The 21,825-nt window shown below is 56.1% G+C and overlaps 1 protein-coding gene and 1 long non-coding RNA gene across 2 annotated transcripts in view; one reads left to right on the plus strand and one right to left on the minus strand.

The window, feature by feature from the left end:
* The window catches only part of LOC121155519, a 46,149-nt gene extending 45,195 nt beyond the window's left edge, over window positions 1–954 (plus strand). The window contains exon 3 of the long non-coding RNA XR_005883679.1: window positions 777–954. This is a non-coding gene — a long non-coding RNA (uncharacterized LOC121155519). The remainder of the gene's footprint in view (window positions 1–776) is intronic.
* On the minus strand, window positions 870–21,514 carry SLC38A4 (solute carrier family 38 member 4). Its single transcript, XM_040978937.1, has 16 exons — window positions 21,445–21,514; window positions 17,390–17,613; window positions 15,849–15,939; window positions 15,426–15,541; window positions 13,376–13,449; window positions 12,592–12,684; window positions 9,606–9,687; window positions 9,440–9,522; window positions 9,281–9,339; window positions 8,214–8,477; window positions 8,026–8,105; window positions 7,162–7,262; window positions 6,700–6,824; window positions 4,906–5,050; window positions 1,619–1,716; window positions 870–971 (listed from the first exon to the last, which is right to left on the minus strand). The coding sequence occupies exons 2-16, from the start codon at window positions 17,503–17,505 to the stop codon at window positions 870–872; spliced, it is 1,629 nt and encodes a 542-aa protein (XP_040834871.1). The 5' UTR covers window positions 17,506–17,613; window positions 21,445–21,514.
* Window positions 21,515–21,825: the final 311 nt, after the last annotated feature.

The raw sequence follows: 21,825 nt of genomic DNA on the forward strand, positions 1-21,825 counted from the left end.
AAGCTTGTATGTTACTTGCATTTGCTACTTGGCTTTACCTAAGCATACAACGAGTGTTCTAGCCACTGATTTGAAGAGCAGCTGTGAGGTCCAGAAGCACACAGCAGCGACAGCTTCTCGGTGGTGCTGGTGTCTTCCGTCTGCGGGGCCCACCCGCTGTCACACCAATGGCACTCAGATGTTAGCAAGCTCCGTTCTGGGACCCTGTCCCAGGTCCTGCTTCTTGTCACCGTGGAGTACTTCACGAGATGTGCTTGTCTTCCAGCTACACTCTTGTAAACAGAGAAGGAGCACGCGGCTTGCCCTGCGTCTTGTTTGTCCAGTCCCAGGAACCCTCCTCCCCCACGGCCAGGGCCGCACCGCAGGTCCTCCTGGCTGGAGGTGCACATGGCCACGGGGCGGCCCAGACTGCACCCAAGGTCTTCAAGTCCAAATGTCTCCAATGACACTGGGTGGCAGTCATGCCTGTGTGGAAGATGGGGGCAGGGTGATGGCAGCAAGGCTGGGAACCTCCGTGTCAGGGTCATGAGCACCCCTCGCCACTCCCCTCCACACCAGGAAGCTGTCTCTACAGGGAGCCCCTGATCACACCTTCTCCCAGACCCCCGAGACAGGCACATGCGGGCTTCTCGAATCAAAGCTGTGGTGTGAATGGGGGACACGCAGGGGAGGGGGCGTCACTGGGTGACAACAGCAGGGCTCTTGGGAAGCTGCAGAGGTATGCACCTCAGGTTGTAAACAGCATTCCTGACACGCGTTGTTCCTCTCATCTGCAGGATTGCGCCAAACTGCTGCTTCCGGTGGCTGACTGAGGGCCTCTGCAGCAGCGGGATGTGCAGCCTCGTCCGACTGGAGGAGTCCGTCCTTGGCTAGTGATGCTTGGGGCTGGGAGGGTTGTAGACCCAGTCGATGATGATGAGGGCCATGCTGCCGATCATGAAGATGATGCCGGTCGCCAGGAAGATGACGGCCTGGGAGGAGAGCGTGGGTGAGGGCACACACCCCCGCAGCAAGGCTATCTCACGGGGTCAGGACCCCTGTGCAGGGAAGAGGGGACCTCCAGCACTGGCCAGGCCAGATGTGTGCACCCATGGACACGTGAGCTCACAGGGCAAGCGTACCGTTAGATATAGGTGAGTATACTGAACACGAGAGGCCGCCTTTCCTTTTAGCTCCCGGGTGAGCACAGTGCAGCCTGCAGGGTGTCCCGGGGCCAGCAGCTTCACTGCAACAACCCTGGGGACCATTTTACTGATGGCCACTCTGCCCAGGCTGGCGGTGGGTCCCCAGCAGGACCAGCAGCTTGCCCCAGGCCACAGGACAAGTCTGTGACATCAACCTGTCCCCAGGTCCTTGGGCAATGCTCACAGGTGGGTGACTTTGGAGAGGAGCATCCCTGTCAGGATTTAGCCTAAGATCTGTTAGATCTTTCAGCAGCGCTACCATGGACAGGAAATATGGACTCCCAGGAGAGGCGGATCCCACCAGACCTGAAGGCACATCAGGGACACCAGAGTGCCGTGGAGAAAACTGGCAGCCACCTCTTTTTGGCTTTGCTCAGCCCCTGACGCGGGACGAGCCTTGCAGCTGCCAAGGGGCATGTGTCCCCCTGACTCACCCCGACCTTCTGGGGTGAGCGCAGTGGCTCCTTCTTGACAAGTCTCAGATAGAACGCTGCTGGGAGAATGAAAATCAGCATCGTGGCTGAGGATGCCCCTGAGGAGAGAAGCAGCAGTCAGGGCTGTGCTCAGAAAGCCAAACACATCCCCAACTCCACGTCAAGTCCTCTGGAACCTGGATGGTCCCCCGAGCCTCACAAGGGCCTATGAACTTGAAGAGTGCTCTGGAAACAAGATCCTCCTGGAGCAGAGGTCATGGGGACACGCCAAGAGCTTCCTATACCACAGGGTTGCATGAGCCAAAAAAACACACTGGAAATTCACTCTGCTCCTACAAAGCCCCTCGGTTCTTTTTTTTTTTAAGATGTATTTATTTATTGGGAAGTCAGATTTACAGAGAGGAGGAGAGACAGGGGAAGATCTTCCATCCGATGATTCACAATGGAGCCAATCGCCAGGAACTTCTTCCAGGTCTCCCACACGGGTGCAGGGTCCCAAGGCTTTGGGCCGTCCTCCACTGCTTTCCCAGGCCACAAGCAGGGAGCTGGATGGGAAGTGGAGCTGCCGGGATTAGAACCGGCAGCCCATATGGGATCCCGGCGTGTTCAAGGCAAGGACTTTAGCTGCTAGGCCATGCCGCCGGGACCGCTCCCTGGGTTCTAAAAGCCTCCACCTCTGAAGGTCCTGTGCACACACAAGGACCCCACCACTTCACAGGAGCAGCGGCTGTGCCACACGAGGGCCTCTGTGTACGGAGAAGGCTGCCCTGCGCCACACGAGGGCGCTTGTGAGGCTCCATCGTACAAGAACCGCTGCAGCTGTAGATCTGAGTCCTCTGTACTCTGCAGAAGAAACAGCTGCTAGTGGCTCAACCCTCACCTTGTGGGCACTGGTTGGTGTCCCAGCTGCTCCGCTTCCCATCCATCCAGCACCCTGTTCGGGCCATCCTCCACTGCTTTCCCAAGCCACAAAGCTTTGGGACCCTGAACCTGCGTTGGAGACCTGGAAGAAGCTCCTGGCTTCAGATAACCTCAGTTCTGGCCACCATGGAAATTTGGGGAGTGAAGCAGAGATGGAAGATCTTACTCCATCTCCTTCTCTCCAATAAAAATAAAAATAAATCTTTAAAAAAAAGTTTGATTTATTATTTTTTATTGGAAAGGCGGATATACAGAGAGGAGAGACAGAGAGGAAGATCTTCCGTCCGATGATTCACTCCCCAAGTGAGCGCAACAGCCGATACTATGCCGATCCGAAGCCAGGAGCCTCTTCCGGGTCTCCCACGCGGGTGCAGGGTCCCAAAGCTTTGGGCCGTCCTTGACTGCCTTCCCGGGCCACAGGCAGGGAGCTGGGAGGGAAGCGGGGCTGCCGGGATAGAACCGGCGCCCATATGGGATCCCGGGCGTGCAAGGCGAGGACTTAACCACTTGCGCCACCACGCCGGGCCCAAAAATAAATCAAACTTTAAAAAAAACCCAGCTACATCACTCGGGGCCCTCTGCACTGCATAGAAGGTCCTCGTGGCTTTAGAGAGGCTGTCCACACCACACATGGCCCTCTGCACAACAGAACAGTCTTGTCCATACAAACTAACAAGCTACACAGAAACCTCTAACATTAAAACAGAACATTCCCTGCTCTCTAGCAGGTCCAGGTACACCACACAAGGGCCAGTGTGCTGTGCAGAAGTCCGGCTGTACTGTACAGACCGACCTCCTGCACCGAACGCCGCCCCCCACCGGCCCTCTATACACTCGGGAAGATGAGGCAGCACCTCACATAGTACCCTGCACAGAAGATCTGCTACATTGGGCCCGGCGCTATAGCGCAGTGGTTAAGGTGCTCGCCTTGCACGCCCGGGATCCCATATGGGTACCTGTTCTAATCCCGGCGGCCCCGCTTCCAGCCTGGGAAAGCAGTCAAGGATGGTCCAAAGGCTTAAACCCTGCACCCACGTGGGAGACCTAGAAGAAGTTTCTGGCTCCTGGCTTTGAATTGGCTCAGCTCTGGCCGTTACGGCTGCTTGGGGAGTGAATCATCAGACAGAAGATCTTCCTCTCTGTGTCTCCTCCTGTGTATCTGACTTTACAATAAAAATAAATAAATCTTAAAGAAAAAAAGATTGCTACATCACACACAGTCCTGTGCAGTAGACGTAAGATCCAGCTGTACCCCGGCAAGCCCTCGGTGCACTGCACAGTAGCCACGGTGATGCCACACAGGCACTCCGCAGCATGTGATAACCCCTCAACCCCACCCCAGGCACCTGTACGATACAGAAGACGCAGCTGTGCACTTGAGGACCTTGCTGCACTGTGGGGCTCTGCCTCTACCACACACAGTCCCCTGCTGTGTACAGATGATCCACCTGGACCCCCAAGGTCCTCGTCACTGCGCCCAAGGTGCGGCTGTGTCACACGTGGTCCTCTGGACTCCTTAGAAATCAAGTTGCAGGTCACAAGAGCCTCTGCACTCTCCGAAGAGCAGCAGCATGAGCCCCAAGGCCTTTACTCATCTAGAAGGGCCAGCTGCAGCCTGCGCGGTGTTCTCTCCTTACAGAAATCCCAGCTGCATCACAGGAAGTCCTGCCTGCCTTAAAAGAACACACGGCGCCACAAAGGCCCAAGGGACCGTCGGAAATGCCTTCGGCTCCTGCGGCGTCGTGTGGATGTTGGAAGGCTCTGCTGCAGACACAAGGCCCTCCGCACGACACGGAAGAGCCGGCTGTGTCACACAAGGCCTTCTGCTCTCTTGAGAAGACACCATCACATCACACAAGGTCTTCTGTCCTCTATGGGAGACTCAGCTATGGCACACAGTCCCTCTGGACATCTAAGATCCCCTAACCACTCAAGATCCTCTTGAAGCTTGATGGCTGTGCACGCTGGGGGTCCTCCGGCCTACTGTCTCTAAGATTACATTGATGGTTAAAGCATGGAGGCTTGACATGGGCTCCAGTGGAATGAATAATCCATAGCGAGGGACCTGGGAAAGAAGCCCTCTGAAGAGGCTGAGCTCACACACCTTTGCTCTGCAGGGCTGGGCCTCCGGTCAGCCTAATCGAGGTGTTTACAGTCACTGCGGTGATGGATGACACGTCAACAGCTCCACCTCGGTTACCCAGAGACCGTGGCGGGGCTCGTGGGAGGGCCTACCCCTGTGTACACAACCTGACCTCTGTCTTCTGGAAAGCTGGTGGGCTGGAGGGAGTGGGTCACCTGAGAGGGAGTCGGGACCAGCTGGCCCCAGCCACCAGCTGAGGATCTCGGACTGGACTGCAACTCACCTATGAATCCAAAGATGTATTTGATGGTGGGCACCAGGATGACCAGAATGTTGTTGACAGTGATAATCACGGCCGCAATCACAAAGTGCCGTGCCCAGCGGAACGGCCTCTGGGGGAACAGCATCGTGGTGACCGAGGTGCGGATCTGCAGGCCAAGGGCAGAGGTCAGGGACGACTACACTTTCACTCCCTCGTCCCTTTACTCACATCTCGGGTTTTAACGGTAGGAAATTACCCACAACTGAGTTTCCGAGGGGTCCTCACAAAGGTCATAGACGGCTGGCCGGTAGTCACCCACCGTGCTTGCACCCCTCTGCTAGCTAACATGCCTGTGGCAGAGACCGCCCAATTTTTTGGTAAAGCAAATGTCATGGGAAATGCATGGACTTTAAGAAAAGCTTGCACTAAGACAAGCATTTTAAAATTTCATTTGAAGATCTACTTATTTTGAGTCAACAGATCTAGAGAAACCTTCCAGATGGTTCACCCTCCAGATGGCTATGACGGCCAGGGCAGGGCCAGGCGGAAGCCAGGAGCTTCATCTGGGTCTTCCATGAGGGTGCAGGGGCCCGAACAATAGGGCCACCTTCTGCTGCTTTCCCAGACCACAGCATGGAGCTGGATCAGAAGTGGAGCCACTGGACACGAACAGGTGCCCATGTGAGCTGCTGGCATGGGAGGTGACAGCTGTGCCCTCTCCGCCTCCCTGCTGGCCTTGGCAGGAGCGTTTCACAGTGCTCTGGCCCTGTGCAGGCGGTGGACACGCACTCTGTCTGTAGCACCCCTGGTCTCTAAGTGAACCATATGCTCTCTTGTGCACTGGTGCTGTGCCTCTGCTTTCAATTCTGTGTAGGGAAGAACTTGGAGTGACAACCGGATACTTCCAGGGCCTCCTGAGGATCCATATAGGCATCACTTCGAGGCTTAGCTGCTCCACTTGCAATCCAGCTTCCTGCCAATGGCCGGGGAAAGCAGTGGGCTCTGCTCACAGGAGAGACTGGATAAGTTCCTGGTTTCGGCCTGGCTCCACCCCAGCTGTTGTAGTCATTCGGAAACAAAACCAGCAGATGGTATATTTCCTCCTTTGTCTCTCTGCAACTTTGCCTTTTGAATAAAAATATCTGACAAAATACCTTTGATATTCCCACAGCTGCATCTCCCCAACAGGTGTCAAGAGGTGATACAGCCACCCCAGTGACATGGAGCAGGGATGTGCTGACGTGATTCTGAGCCCAAGGCTCCCATGTCACCACCAGGCACACTCTGCATGAGGGAGCACTGCAGTGTGACGTGAAGGGCCCTGCAGCACGAGAAAGAGCTCTCAAGGCAGCTGTGGGCCTGTGTCCATCCTCGCTGGTTGCAGCTCAGGTCACATAGGTGGCTGTGCCAGTCCTGCTCCGTGATCCTAGAACAAACTGGCCAAGGTAGTGCCCTGGAAGGTGACCCCACATCTCTGGCCAGGGAGGTGGCAGAAATGCCCGTTGCTCTTGTATTTGCCCTTCTGGCGGACAGCTGATAGGGCCTCTGAGGCAAAGCCCTTCTGCTGAGCCCCCTGCTGCAGGCAGTGGGAACTGCAGCGATCTGCAGGTCGCCCGCTAGTCTCTGCTTGTTCCAGCCCACAGTGGGGCAGCAGCTTGGCCTCTGCCTTCCTGATGTGAATTCAGTGACAAGCCTTAGGAATTCTCCTCTTGCCCTCCGATAACACTACCTACAAACACCTTCCCTGTCCATGCTGTGGCAGGCCCCGAGAGGCTCTCAAACACGCGCTCGCCCAGCGGGACTGTGTGCACTCACCGGGAACAGGACGATGGGCACAGTCAGGGTCACAGCCACCAGCACGGCCAGGCGCACCATGAGAAGCAGGGTGTCGAAGGTGTACACTTTGCTGTAGCCATGCAGGAGCTCATCTTCCACTTCCCCTGTGGGAGGAGGAGAGTGGGTGAGTGCAGCCCTGCCAGTGCGCCTGGGCCGTGGCGCCTCTGGAATGCAGACACCACTGTCCTCAGCTCGTCTCCGAGTTCACACCTCTGTTCACAGGCATGGAGCCATCCTGAGGCTCACAAGGCCACAGACGATAAACGGTGGAAGCCCCTTTGGGGACCAGACGCCAGAGAACTCTCTGCTACCCTCTAGAGGCACCACTGCAGACCATGTCTGCATCCCAGGACACAGCATCCCTGCCAGCCACTGGTCAGGCTGTCTCGGCCCGATGACGTGTCCTGAAGCATCAGTACGTGACCTGGCAGAAGCACCTACCATAGAAGGTCAGGTACCCGAAGAGGGCTGCCAGCAGGTACATGACCAGCATCCCTGTGATGGACACATTGGACACTGTCTGCATCTTCCTCCGTGACCGGCTGGAAGGAAAAAGGACATGGAGCTGCAAACCCACCACTGTGAGAGAAGGCAGGTCTGAAACCACATCCCAGCTGCCACCCTGAGAGCAGAGTCCTTGCCTGCAAACTGCTAGCTACTCTCAGCAACAGGGCCCCAGGAGGCCCGACAGTGCCAGCTGCACAGCTGCTGCTGGAGACCACCCAGGAGGCCCGACAGTGCCACCTGCACAGCTGCTGGAGTTGTCCCAGAGCCCCTGTTTGTGTCTAAAGACATCCCTGCTGCCTAGCTCTCAGCCCTGCACTGGATCTAGGGACCCCACATCTTGAGGTGGTTTGGGAGATTTCCAGAGTAACTTCCATGGGAGTTTTGAAGCAATAAAAACTTCCAAAATATTCCACAAGGTTGGAGTCCAGGGAAGGCCTCCACTGGGACAGTGTAACTGGCTGCTTTGCCCGGGCTCAGGAGTTGAGGACCCTCTGCAACCCCTCTGCTCTCCTGGGCTCAGGCCTCTGGGTTCCCACGTTGCTCCCAGCAGGCTCCAGAAACAGTTCACGCAGGACCCAGGGTGTCCCTAGCCAGGCTGCGTCTCAAAGTTGGGAGCCAAGCGCTGGGGCTCGGCCAGGCTGGGTGGTGGTCAGGTGGTGGTGCCATTTCCAGTCTAGACAACCTCACTTCTCCCTATCCAAGGTTCCCCCCCGCCCTGGCCAAGGTCAGCACCACCCAGAACCCCAGCCTTCCCTAGCCCAGAAAGGAGGGCAGGAATGAGCAAGTGAGATGGCTTACTCTCTGAGCTCACTGTAGATGGGCAGGACCTCGGGGTGGCACACAAAGGCAAATGCCAGGATGGGAATCGCGTAGGCTGTCTGGAAGACAAGGGTGAGCCGTGCAGTCCGTTTCCCAACCCGAGAGCAACCCCAGTGCCCACTGCAGGAACCAGGATGCAGAGGCTGCTTGGCCAGGCTCTCCCTTACCCGGGAGTTGAACACAAAGTACTTGGGCTGGCACTTGGAGTCGCTCTGGGCTTCGAACTCCACGCCGCTGCCCCTGGCCTGGCTCTCTGTCAGCTCCGCAGGTCCGTGCTGGGTGAGGTCGCCCAGGAAGTTCACGTTGGTGCTCTCGGATCCATTGGGCAGCAGGACCACGTGTGCCAGCGCCGTGCCATTGAAGGTCAGGTTTCCTGTGCTTGGACCCAGGTTGGGCAGGGGGCAGGGAATCTGGAATTTCTTGTATATCACCTGGATCCAGGCATATTTTTTTAAATCAGCCTTTTGTGGACAGTACAATGAGAAGCCCTGTGTTGGGGATGGTGCTTGGTAAAGCCCTGTGAAGGTGCCAACAGATTCCCATCCAGCTCGGTGCTAATGGCCTGGGAAAGCAGCGGAGGATGGGCCAGGTGGGAGACCCAAGCAGGCTCCTGGCTAGGACCATCCCGGTGAAGACTTGCTATTCGGAGAGTGACCCAGCAGTCAGAACATCTCTGTCTCCCTTCCTCTGCCCTTTCTCTCTAACCCAACCTTTCCAATGGAAACACACACTCACACACAAACACCTCTAAGTGTGGCTCACGGGATGGGGGCAAGGGAACTCAACGGAGGATTCAAGACTGGAGGATGAGGGACACTTCTGAGACCCTGTTCTGGGGAATGGGCTGGGCCAGAGGCAGCCTGGCAATCTCAGCTGGCAGCAGGACCATAATGCTGACCCCAGCCCAGACCCAGGAGGACACAGCTGAGCAACAGCTGGCAGGCATGGTGTGGCCTGCCCCACCTCTCCAGCTCTGTTCTCCCTGCCCCTGCCTGAAGACTTGGCTCTTCCTGAGATGTTCCTTTTGTTCAGCTGCACACCCAGGATCTTTATAGCAAACCATTGGTGCTGACCTCAGTGTAACTGCTCTTCTCTCACTTCATGTTGGAGTGCAAGGAACTTGCCTGTGACACAGACATCATCTGGCACTAGCTTGGAGTTCAGGGATGTGGATTCGAGCACTGAGAGCCTATGGCATCGTGCGCACCAGGCTGTGAGGGGACAGAGCACTCACCACACTGACAAAGAACACCATGCAGCTGAGAGAGAATCCACTGGTGTAGCCCAGGTAGCCTAGCAGGGCAGAAGGGCGGGATGTGAGTGTGCTGTCTACAGGAGGCCACCTTGAGCGCAGGGAGGGAAACAGCAAGCTGCAGACTTGGAAAAGGACTACCTAAATTCTTCAGGAGTGAGAGTGGGAGAATCACAGCCACGGACACAAGGATCACCAAGTAGTTTCCGTTGAGGTACCACTGCCTGAACGAGGGAGAGATGGAGTGTCAGGGCCAGGGACTCCCAAGGACAAGGGCCTGCGGTCCCCGCAGAGACCCCAGACATACCCGGTGTTCTCTTCCAGTCCCAGGAACACTTGGATTACTTCGGGTAGCTCGTATTTGATGATAAATAGGTAGCTGGACATGGCTACGATGGAAAACATGAGAGCTCAGAGGTGAGCACAGCCTGGGCGTGGGGTCCCCAGGCTGTCGGCAGTGTAAGTGCCCTGACTTCCGGCCCAGGCCCCCTCTCTGTTGCCTGCTGTATCTTGGAGACTTCAGCTCACATGGCCAGCACTCATACAGGCCCCAGTTTCGAGTCCACCTGCTCCACTTATGATCCAGCTCCCGGCTAACATCCTTGGGAAGGGTATGGTCCAAGTGCTTGGGCCCTGCCTCCACGTGGGAGACCCGAATGGAGTTCCCGATTCCTGGCACGCCAGCAGAGAAAGGAACATATGGAGATGTGTGTCTCCTTTTCCCTGTAACTCTGCCTTTCAAGCAAAGCCTTCAGCTCACACTGCTCTTGCTGCTGCGTGTCCACTCCCAGGGCCTCTGGACCCTGCCCAGACCTTGGCTCGGGCTCCTAAGTGAGGGAGTCCATCTCACAGCTAACCGAAGCATCAGCAAGGCTGCTGCACACATGTGCAGCTTCGGACCCGAGCCTGTGGGGGCTGGGATGACTGCATTTGAAGAAAACATGAGAACATGGAGGGCCCCAGGGTGGTCTTGCTCAGTTCACAGGCAGAAGCACTTTTTTGTGTGTCAAATTGTTCACTCATAGTTCAAGGCCCTCAGAGCTGTCCAAACCTTCCAGGACACCCAAAGTGTCCACTCACTGTCCATATAATCTACAGATGTTGATTAACCATCCAGAGGTGTTCACTAACTGGCCATAGCACCTAGAGACATCCAGAAAATGTCCACTGACCAGCCGGGGTAACCACAGAGATCCACAAAGCATACAGAAAACCAGCTCATGTCCATTAACTGCCCAGGGCACTAGGAAACGTCCACTAAGAACTCAGGACCCCCAGATAGGTTCACTGACCGCCCAGGCACCAAGAGAGATGTACTCAGGGGCCAGGGCACCTGGTGTGGGAACCCTTCTGCAGAAGCCTATGGGCTCTCATGTGGGCATGGGATGGACAGTGCTCTGTCGCAGCAGACGCTGCAGCTGCTTGCTGCCTAAGTGGCTGAGCACAGCGCACTGGGCTCGGGCTGGTCACATCAGCTCTCAGGAGGTGTCCATTAGACTTTGCACAACATCGTCCCAGGAAACCTAAATGCTGAAGGCCTCATTGAGGCTGGAAATGTGACCCCATGAATGGCCAGGACTTGGGGTGCCCTGTGCTGTGGCCCACACCCAGGAGATTGAATCAGTGCTGGTGCTGCAGACTCTACACAGGAGACAGACAGGGGTACCTGGGGCCAGAGGGCGTGTCTGGAACCTGGCAGAGTACTGACCAGGGGAGGCAAAGGGATGGCCCCAGGAGAGCTGTGCTGGAGAGCTCCGGGCAGTGTGTCAGCTGGGGAGTTGCCTCCTTGCAGATCTTGGTACAATCAGCTTATGGCAGCATCGCCCTAAAGGTGAGGGCTGCCCCTCAGCGAGGGCCTTGTGGTGCAATGTGGTTCACTTGTGGTACTGTCACAGAGGGCAACAGTGGGCAAGAGCTGGCCTGCCATGTGACACAGGCCTGAAGGCAAGCTCAGACAGCCACTCCTGACAGTGATCCACAAACTCCCCTGGTAATTCTTACAGTCACTCGCCCCAAGGGAACTGGGGCATGCAGGCACAGAAGCTCAACAGCCGGGGGACGGGGGTGCATGCTGTGCCTCATGTCTCACCACCCCTCATGGGAGCTCATTGCCCTCTAAAGACCAGCCAGTCAGCAGAGGGAGACCCGAGGATGGAGCAGTCACGAAGCAGTGCGGAGCCCGTGTCGGAGCCCATGTCCTCCATGGAAGACTCCAGGGCAGGTGCTGAGCAGTGGGAACCCCGGGGGCCTGGGCACACACCGTGAAGGCCAGATGCGACTCGGGAGAGAGATATAGCAGATGCTGACATACACAGAACACTCAGGCAAGATGCTAACAGGTGATGGCAGTGACCGAGAGGCAGGAAAGCAGATCGCAAGCTCTGCATGGCCGGGCATGTGTGCCAGCAGGTCTGTGCCCAGGACCTGGCCTGATCAGCTCCTATGGAGGGTCGGTCAGGACTGCGAGCAGGGAGCTCAGCAGGGAGAGCAGGCCAGAGTGCCATGGCTGTGAGGACTCGTGCGCAGGGCAGCCTCGGGCTGGCTGGATGTGAGGGGTTAGTGGCGTCACCAGATTTCCAGTATAAGAAGATGGCTGCTGGGGACATTGGCCGAAAGGAACAGAGCACAACAGGTGTAGGAATGTGTGGGAGGTGACAGAGTGAGACCAGCCACATGAGATCCAGCAGGAACCACGCAGGAGGTGTAGCCACTGGGGCAAAAGTCTGTCTGCATTTTCCTCTGGGACTCATGTGGGGCCTGAAGTACGCGCAGGCCAGGGACACAGTGTGAGTTGGTGTGCCCGGGGCCTGCGGCCATCTCGTTTCTGGGCTCCAGCACAGCAAGAAGTGTGGGAAGCTACAGAGTTGAGGCCCTTGTTTGGCCTGATGTCAGACAGGACGCCGGCATGGAGCAGCCTCTGCAAGGGCATGGACTGGCCGTGGCCCGCAGGCCAGAGCGCCACTGGCTGAGCCTGCCCACCCCATGCCCACACTCAGTTTCATGGGATACCCTTGACATACACACAGGACATTGGCCCTTCTGGACGCCAGAGACAAGCTCAAGCACATTTTGCAGTTAAAGAATTCAGACTAATGCCATCTTGGCATTAGGAATCCAAAAAGCTTCATCTTACAGAATTCAGTTGTTGCGGTTTTCTGCATCTCATTCTTGTTCATTAAGGAGCACCAGCGAGCGTGTAAGGAGTGTGTATTTCAGAATCGCAGACTCTAAAGCAGCTGCTGTTGGTTCCCTGGCGGGACAGGAGGCACAGTGACCACGAAGCCGCCCCTTACCTCCCATGTTTTGCAGCGTGATGGAAACAAAAGCTCCGATCTTCCCAGGCCAGCCAAAGGCTTTTTCCCCTAATCTCTCATAAATTAAAGACCCTACAACCAAAGACAAAAGAACCCTGTTAAAAAAAAAAGGCTGCTTTAAAATACTCCTCACGAGGGGAAAATGAAGTATTCCTCACAACAGATTTACACAGAAGTCTCAATCACATAAACAAAAAGAAGTGACAGTCCCAGACAGAACCTCAAAATCCAGCAAGCAGGGCCAGCCTTGTGGAGTAGTGGGTTAAGCCACCACTGGCAGTGCCATGTGGGCACTGCTGGGAGTCCTGACTGCTCCACTTCCAGTCCAGCTGCTTACTACTGTGCCTGGGAAGGCAGTGAGGGTGGCCTAGTGCTTGGACCCCTGTGTGCATGGGTGAGACCCAGAAGCAGCTCCAGGCTCCTGGCTTCAGGTTGGAACAGTCATGGGGAGTGAACTAGCAGATGGAAGCTGCGTTGGTGTCTCCTTTTCTAACTCTGTTTTTCAGATACATGAATGGATCTCGAGAAGAAAACAAACACCAACAGGCGATCTATGACAAGCGGTCTCTGAACACCAGTTGCAGGTGCTCCAAGGCCCGGTGACAAGTGGTCTGCCTGTGAGAGCCTGTGACTGCCACTCCTGCCGCACACACCCAAGGAACTAAAATCAGAGATGCAGTCTGTCACAGGAGGAAGTGGGCACAGGAGGCTGGCAGCATCCCGGGTGGGCGGCCAGGAGGGTCTGGGATGGAGGGCAGCATACCTCCCTCCTTGGCCGTCTTCAGTAACAGGTGAACCGAGTACAAGGACAGGACTGCCACTGTGAGCAGCAAGATTCTGCAAAGACACAGGGGGGCAGAGAGCTTTACTGCAGTGTGAGCTGTGAGCACCACAAACAGGCCAGTCTCTTTTGAACCATTTACTTTCCAAGCCAACATGAATCTGGGGGAAACTGAGGAGTTCTCCTAGAACCCCACTCAGCCCTCTAATGCCTGCAGCAGCTGCTGGAGTTCCTAGTAGATACTGTATTCATAACTCAGACTTCACATACAAAATTAGCAGGCCCTGTGTTGACCTGCCCATGGATGTCCACATGCAGCTTGTCCTACGGAGGGCACACCAATCTCCCGAACGGACAGGCTGCCCCACTGTCTGCCGCCGCCTCAGTGCCGCCTGGGCAGCTCAAGACCCTGGCTGCTGTTCCTCAGACCAGACTGGTCCCCCGTGGCCAAGCTGACCAGCAGAGGGCCAGGCAATCGTCTGTGTGACAGAGAGGAAGCAGACATGGGCAGGGGACTTCCTCTGCCCTGCACCCAGAGCTGAGCCTGTGGGCACCCACAGGGGAGCAGCAGGGACTGTGCCCGGGAGGCGGGACCTTCCACCGCAGCACAAGGACTTGCTCAACATGGTCGTGGGCAGTTACCAAGGGGACCTGGTGCACAAGACAGAATTGACAACCACGCTAGCAGGACTGAGCTATCCAGAAAGCATGCCTGCTAGGACTGTCTGCCGTGGCTGCATTTCGCCACAGTCCTGTGGACTGTGAGTGAGGCACTTCCCGCATGGAAGAGAATACCGGGGACCGGGGACCTGGGACTGGGGGGCTGTGGCCACACCCAGCACCCTCTGCCCATACAGCCTGGGCCTGCTTTGGTCATGTGCCTGAACAAGGAGGACGTGGGATGGCCTTCCCCCAAGCACACACCCAAGTCCCTTAGCAAGCGATGACCAGCTGAGAGGTCCCGGCCCGGCTGCACGTGACTGCTAAGGCAAAGTGCTGCCCTCTCCCGGCAGGCTGGAAGCACCTCTCCAGCCACCATGTTTCAGAGAAAATCAGCTATTCCCAACAGAGCTTTTCCAAATCATCCTTTACAAAGCCCATTTAGTGCAGTGTCACAGAGAACAGCTCAGGCCCACCAAGACCTTCAGTCTTCAGACACCTGCCATTCAGGGCTGAACTGGCCTGTCTCCCTGATAGAAAGGCCACGTTCTCAGATGCCACCCTCACTCTCCAGCTGCATGGATGTGCAGGGCGAGGGCCACCTGACATTGGACTTGACTCCTGTGAGGAATTCCTGCTGAGACGTGGTCTCTGGGAAAGCAGCTATGTCTTGGAAACTTGTGGGCTCTGTGGCTGCCCGTAAGTGACCAAGCTCAGCACCCCTGACTGGCAGAACAGGTGTGATCAAAGTGCCTATGTGGAGGAACAAGTTGTGTGCCCCCAGGACGTAGGGTGAAGGCCGTCTTGGTGAGGTCACAGCAGATGTGGGCTCTGCCCTGGAGCTCACAGCCTGCAGGATGGCAAAAATGTCCAAACCATGTGGACAGCCCAGGGAAATGTAAAAACCAGGGCCTAGAACAGAGGGAGGCGTGTGTGGGAAGTGTGCTCGGACGGCGGCACTCAGGTAAGGCTGTGTGGTATGACTGGCAGAGCTGGCTAGAGGTGGGAGCAAGGACAGGGCCCCAAGACCACAGGGAGAAGCTGACCCAACACTCTTCTGGCATAGAGAAGACCGGTGTGTCCAGGGCACCTGTTTACTGCTGGCTCCAGGCCTGCTCTGAGTTCTGCCTGAGGATGTGCTGGAAGCTGGGCTGCTCCTGGGAGCACTGTGTCTGCCACTCAAAGCCGAGGACGGCAGGAACCCACTGAACAGTGCCCAGGGGTGCTGCACACTGGCGAGGGTGGGTGGGTGGGCTCTGCTGGTTCCTCAACTTGCTGCCTCGTGTCTGCCACGCCTCCCTCAGACACCTGTTGGTGAAGAGTGCGACACTTCTCACAGGTGACTGGGCCGTGGACACACATGCCCACTTACATGAAAAGCAGGATGCCCGTGTTGGCCATGGCGTAGGACAGGCCCAGGATCCCGCTGCCCATGATGGCGTTGCTCAGGTTGAAGGAGGACATCCCGAAGGGCGTGGTTCCCGGGTGCTGGTGGCAAAGTGTACAAGGTGAGCACCTACAAGCACTCTCACAGGGGGGCCGCAGGCTCAGAGGTCACCAAGCAGACGGCATTCAGGGGCCACGGCATCAGCCGCCTCGGAGGTAGGCTGTGCTGGGCGAGGAGGCCTTCTCAGAGCACAAAAACATCTCACAAATGATTGATGTGGCCATATGGCAAGCAGAAGGCATGTGCCCTTGTTCCAGTAAGGGCCAAACAAAATGTGCTGATCACGCTGGAAAATTCCAGCCACCCGCCGTGTTCAGCAGCCTCCTGCGGAAGCGCAGACCCACTCACGTGTTCGTCACCATAGTCCACCAGTGTCTTCTCCCCCAGAAACCCGTTTGTCAGGAACTTCTGGCTCTCAGCATCCATGTTGGTGAACTGACTGCACACACCAGGAGGAAAACAAAAGGCAAACCACCTGTCAGCTCTCAGGGTTATATGGCTTCCAGGACAGCCCACAGAGCAGCCAGAGCCGCTTCTAAACCACCTGGGGAGAGGGCGGCCCAGGGCAGATGGGCACATGGGTCGGCTCCCTGGGGGAGAGGGCGGCCCAGAGCAGATGGGCACATGGGCACACGGGCACACGGGTCTGTTCCCTGGGGGAGCCCGTCCCACCAAAGCAAGCACTCATTTCTGTCCGTGGCAGAGCAACAGACAGAGCTTCCTGTTCCCAGTTGGTCACAGCTTGAGGGCTGGGCCAGGCAGAGCTGGGAGCCCAAAGCTCCAGCCGAGTCTCCACGTGGAGGCAGGGCCCCAGCCCGTGGGCCATCCTAGGCTGCTTTCCCAGGCCACGGGCAGGAGCCTGAACTCCTGGGCAGCTATGCCACAGCACTGCCCAGGGGGAGTTTCCATTACCCAGCATGTGTGCAGCAAGCACTGTGCCAGAGTGGCCAGCTCCCTGGCCTGGACCCTCAGAGAGGATGAGGCAAAGGGCTGAGAAGCCATGAGCAGAAGGCAAGCCTGGTAGCCAGTCCAGGTCAGTGGTCGCTGTGACACCACACGGCCTGAATGGGACTGCACACACGTCCTAGGAGAGTGTCTGAGGTAGCTACCAGCCGGGTGTCTGTGTGTGTGACACCGAAAGGTATTTCAAAGATCTGATAAGGAACTCATCAAAAAAACTAACTATATGCACTGTAATTCTAGTCTTCTACGGGGGCAGCAGACGCACACATGCTCAACCGACCCTCCCTCCCCCTGCACTGCTCAGCTCCCTGCCCACAGGCCCCTCCTTCCCTCCCCCTGCACTGCTCAGCTCCCTGCCCACAGGCCCCTCCTTCCCTCCCCCTGCACTGCTCAGCTCCCTGCCCACAGGCCCCTCCTTCCCTCCCCCTGCACTGCTCAGCTCCCTGCCCACAGGCCCTCCCTCCCTGTTCAGATGAGCTCCTGCACATGCTTGCTAGCACTGGGAGGCTACAGCTCCAACACTAGTTGTTTTTCTGGGTCTAAGGTTCGCAACCTGCCACCACCACCACTGCATTTCCCACAGGAAACTACCCCAAGGCTTCTGGATGCTAGTCAGATGAAATGCTCAAGCAACATTCTTTGTATTCATAGTTTCTAGTGATATAGTGCAATTTGGGGTTAGTTTTTGCATGAAAGAATAAAAAATGCTGAGCCACATCAAGGAAAAGGGAGTGATGAGCTAATGTCATTAAAGGGGCAAGGGCGGTGTGGCCTCTGTAACCAGCAAGCTGCACAGAGCACTGACATTACGGAAGTGTCATCGTTGCTTCAAACTGATCCGCAGTGATCCCAGTCCTCTCCCCAAGACCATGTGCTCCACCCCCACGACCCTGTCTCTTGCCGCGGAACTGGCTCTCCCCCGTTACCTGCTCATCACAGTCTTCTCAGACTTCCCTACTGTGCCATAGCCATCCTGTCCACTGCCTCCACTGGAACTCTCCTCGTCAGGGACGTTGACGTCTCTCAGCTCTATGGGGTCCATGTGAACGGGCAGCACTTTCCAGGGCACACACAGGCCCCTGCAGCGTAAACAATGGACTGTACTTCAGCCCAGGTTCTCCCACTGTGCCAAGGTTCAGAACGCCATGTTCTGCAAACAGAACACAGAATAAACATTACAATTTTCGTGAATGAGACAAGGAATGTTCTCTGGAAGGCCCAATTGACACCAGCGCCTGTAAACCTCACATGAGTACATCCTGAAAGCTTCCAGTGCCCACCAGAAGGAAACAGGAGCAGAGCAATTATGAGTCATGTCTAAGTCAGAAGACACCGGCCGAGTCTGCATGCAGAACCACACCACGTGCCCTGCGAGACCTCAGGAGGGTGAGACACAAAGAGGCAGCAATGCCATTGGTAAGCAGGCGGCGAGATCCCAGGTCTTGGGGACAAAAGTGAAAGTGAGCTGCCAACCCAGGATGATAGGGAAACCCCAGGGCAGACCCTGTGGAAGGCAGCGTGCAGCAGATCACAGGACCAGTATCAACAATGTGACTTGTATCCCAGGGAATACACTGAAACCCTCTAAGAGGACTCCTAAATTAGTACAATCAAACACGCATGAATCAACACTGTGGCACAGCAGGCTAACTTCTGCCTATTGTGCCGGCATCCCATATGGACATTGGTTCATGTCCAGATGCTCCATTTCCCATCCGGCTCCCTTCCCGTGGCATGGGAATCCAGCAGAGAATGATCCAAAGCTTTGGAACCCTGCACCTGCGTGGGAGACCTAGAAGAAGCTCCTGGATCTGGCTTTGGATCAGTTCAGCTCCGGATACTGCAGCCATTTAGGGAGTGAACCAAAAGATGTAAGATTTTTCTGTCTCTCCTTCTCTCTGTAAATCTGACTTTCCAATAAAAACAAATAAAGTCCTAAAAGAACAGAAGAAAGGATAGAAGGATGGATGGATGGATGGAAGGATGGATGGAAGGGAGGGAGCAAGGGAGGGAAGGAGGGAGGAAGGAAAGAAAGAAGGAAGGGAGGAAAAAAGAAAGAAAAAATTCTGCACGCTCCCTCCTGCACAGCGCCACCCTCATCTCCAGCAGCAGCCCCCAAGGGTGCTTCTGGGATAGCTCCCCATCCGAGCACTCCCTGGGCTCCACCCAGGCAGGCGCACTTGCCAGGCCACTTCAGTTAATGAAACACTTTTACAACACCAACACCCGTTTCACCTGTTCTGTAAAACAATTACACCCATCCTAATCTGATCGTAGATTCTTCCTGAACACACAAAACCAACAATCGGCATTTATGACCCATGATGGTGCAGTCAGAGTTCCTAGGTCCCCGAGTCACCAGGTGCAGAGTCGCACTCTGCTTGCCCGGCCTTCCCTACAGGGCAGGGGCCCTTGCTGCTAGCACCCTCCGGGGTGGTGTGCCTGTCCTGAGTCAGCTCATGCTGGAAAGCAGGGGCATCTCCTGGAGCCTGTCCTGGAAGTCGAAGTCGTGATACCACAAGGGCACTCGCTCCCGAGGACACCAGGATGCAGGCGGGACGGAAGCAGCAGTCAACTGGTGTCTCGTTCACTGCAGGAAAGCTGGGTCAGCCTGAGCTCTACCCCACACGTCCGACTCTCACAGCCCGTGGAAGCCGAGCTCCTCCCAGCTGGCCAGTAGGTCATGTGGAAACACCCACCCCAAATGGGAGCACACAGGAGGCTGAGCAGGCTCAGGCTGCCACCTTGGATGGGCTTCCCCTGGGCCTGTGAGGGGGTCTCCAGACCGCATGGTCAGATGGGGGGCATCCATGTTCCCTTCTCACTGCCCAGCAGGCCGACAGTCCCTCCCTGGGCTACCTCGTCCTCAGCCATCTCCCTGCCACGTCATCTGATTCCTGTGTGTCCTCATCCTCTCCGTCTTCTCCCATGACGGCTGTGCCTTTGTCTCACGCAGGCAGTATTCCCTCGGCTCTCGCTCGGGACACTGGCTGGAGGCTATCACACCAGGCCCTCATGTCTGACTTCTAACCGCATGTTAGAAGTGTGTCTCATCCTTGCCCTCTTCTGTGATGACTCTGTCTCACGCAGGCAGTATTCCCTCGGCTCCCGCTCGGGACACTGGCTGGAGGTTTCCAGAAGTTCCTTGCCCCTCGGTGGCTAAGCAGTGGCCAGCCAGCTGGTGGGATAGGCCTTCTGGGCGTGCCTGTGAGGGGTTCTCTGGGTAGGAGAGGGGGGCCCCACCCAGGTGTGCGTTGAGTCCCACTCATGGGACGGGACAACTCCAGGCTCAACCCCCGAAGAGGCTGATGTTGAAACCAAGCTAAGCCCGCCTTTCCTGAGCTGCCTCACTTGCCAGCAGTCCAGTCACGCTGGCCCTCTCCCCAAGGTGGCATCTGCGGCCCCTTAGGTCCAAGGGGCCTCTCAGAAGCAGCCAGGGATGCCAGCCACGACGGCACAGGTCACCCTTTCCAGGTCACCAAGTCGCCATTTCCAATCCTGCCTACCACCCACCTAGGCTAAGTCACATACGTTGTCCTGGGCCCAGGTCTCTCCCTTTCTGAGATCACACATGAGCTGCTGAAGAATCATGACACAGGATCCAAGGCAACTACATCCTCGCTGATAGGCTCAGCTCGTCCCTGCCTGTCTCAAACATGGAGCTCATAGACACAGGGTGGTAGCTTCCATGACACTCACTGATGTGTGTGTCAACACATCCTATTGCACGAGATTTCACACATCATGCAGGTGGCTAAGCCAACACATTCACACTGTGTAGACACTCAACCTCCACCCTCAGATACTTTCTTCTTCTGTAAATAAATATTTGTCATTTCCCCAGTCCTTCCAGCATGCTCCCTGGATCACGTAGTTAGCGAACTGAAGTGCTCAGGTACTAAGAGTGCAGTTCTCCGCGCTCCAGGCTGCCTGGACACCTGGCAGCACCTGTGTCTCTGCTTCTACAGAACACGCAGGGCAGTCTTGAGCTGTAAATACCACTGCCTCTCAGGGGTCTGGTCCCCGGGGAGTATGCTACAGCCCAGCACTGGCTCAGGACACTGCTGAGGCCTCAGCAGGAGGAAGGCAGCTCTCCCTCCAGACCGTTTTGACCTGTGTCTGGGGCTGGTGCCATAGCACAGTGAGTTACACTGCACTTGTGTCCATGGCATCCCGAAGGGGCACTGGTTCAAGTCCCAGCTGCTCTGCTTCTAGTTCAGCCCCCTGCTGGGTCATCAGGAAAAGCAGCAGCAAACACCTCGAATGCTTGGGCCCTGCCACTGTGTGAGAGGCCCAGTTGGAGTTCCTGGTTCCTGTCCTCAAAATGGCCCAATCATGGCTCTGAAGGCCACCTGGGGAATGAGTCAGCACAAAGACACCTCTGTTACCTTGCCTTTCCAAAAATAAAGCTTTTCAAATCTTAACCTATGCTTCTTTTCTCCCTGATTCGGTTATTGCAGTAGCTTTTTCTACCACGGCTCCTGCATGCCAGCAGTCAGGATTGAGAAGGCCCCAAGGCCGACAGCCTCCAGCCCTCCCTCATACCTCCCAGCCCACCTCTCTGGATGTCTACATTCCTGTAGGGGTTTGTGTATTTTCAACCTAGAGAAAAATTCTTAATGATGTAATGTTGAGAATCTACTTCTAAAACTATCTGTTTCCTTCAGATAAATTATAGTCATTACAATAGTCCGTGATGGACCGGAAGAGACATAACTACACCCATAAGCTGCTTCTCTTAACTCTTTCTTTTCCTATTATTCATTATACTATTGTATGCTCAAACCCGAGCTTTTCTGCAAAAGAAATCCCAGCTGGGCTTTAGGTTCAACGAGGGTTGAACTCCGGGTTCAACCAGGTTAGCCTAGGATCTGAGCAGAGTCAAACATGTTAGCCTGGAGGCATTTCCAGATACTGAGTTTGTACCACAGAGAGAAGGCAGAGAGCCCTCCATGCAGACACTCCCAGCAAGCAGCTGTACCTTGCTCATCTGTGCCGTCCTGGTCCTGCGCTGTCCTGCCGCAGCGGCCCCGCACCGAGCTGGGTTAGGTGAACCCAGGACGTCCAGGAGCGGTTTAAAGACCAGGGGTGGGGACAAGGCCAGCCAATGGCAGCCCTGCCTCGCCCCAACATCTCCCTCTCTCCAGCTTGCATCAGCTCTTTCAAAAAAAGGAGAGAGAAGCTCCATCCGTTTACTCTTGCCCACTTGGATTAAACATTGGCTACACGAAAGTCTGTTTGCTTTCAGAATTCTGGTTTTATGCAACGAAGAGCTCACTCACTGAACGATTCACTCTGGTGTCATTCTGTATCAAGATCCTGCAGGCCAGTGTTTAGATTTAAGAAATATTGGGCCCAGCGC

Source organism: Ochotona curzoniae, unplaced genomic scaffold (assembly GCF_017591425.1).
Source record: "Ochotona curzoniae isolate NIBS_2020 unplaced genomic scaffold, NIBS_Ocur_1.0 contig_2927, whole genome shotgun sequence".
NCBI lineage: Eukaryota > Metazoa > Chordata > Mammalia > Lagomorpha > Ochotonidae > Ochotona > Ochotona curzoniae.

Bases quoted from the DNA above. Each gene is read 5' to 3' on its own strand.
- SLC38A4 (XM_040978937.1), bottom strand. From the start codon at position 17,505: ATGGACCCCATAGAGCTGAGAGACGTCAACGTCCCTGACGAGGAGAGT. The intron at 15,542-15,848 runs GTGAGTGGGTCT...CTTTGCCACCAG, and splicing joins TGGACTATGGTGACGAACAC to CACCCGGGAACCACGCCCTT. The intron at 9,688-12,591 runs GTAAGGGGCGGC...TTTCCATCGTAG, and splicing joins CACGCTGCAAAACATGGGAG to CCATGTCCAGCTACCTATTT.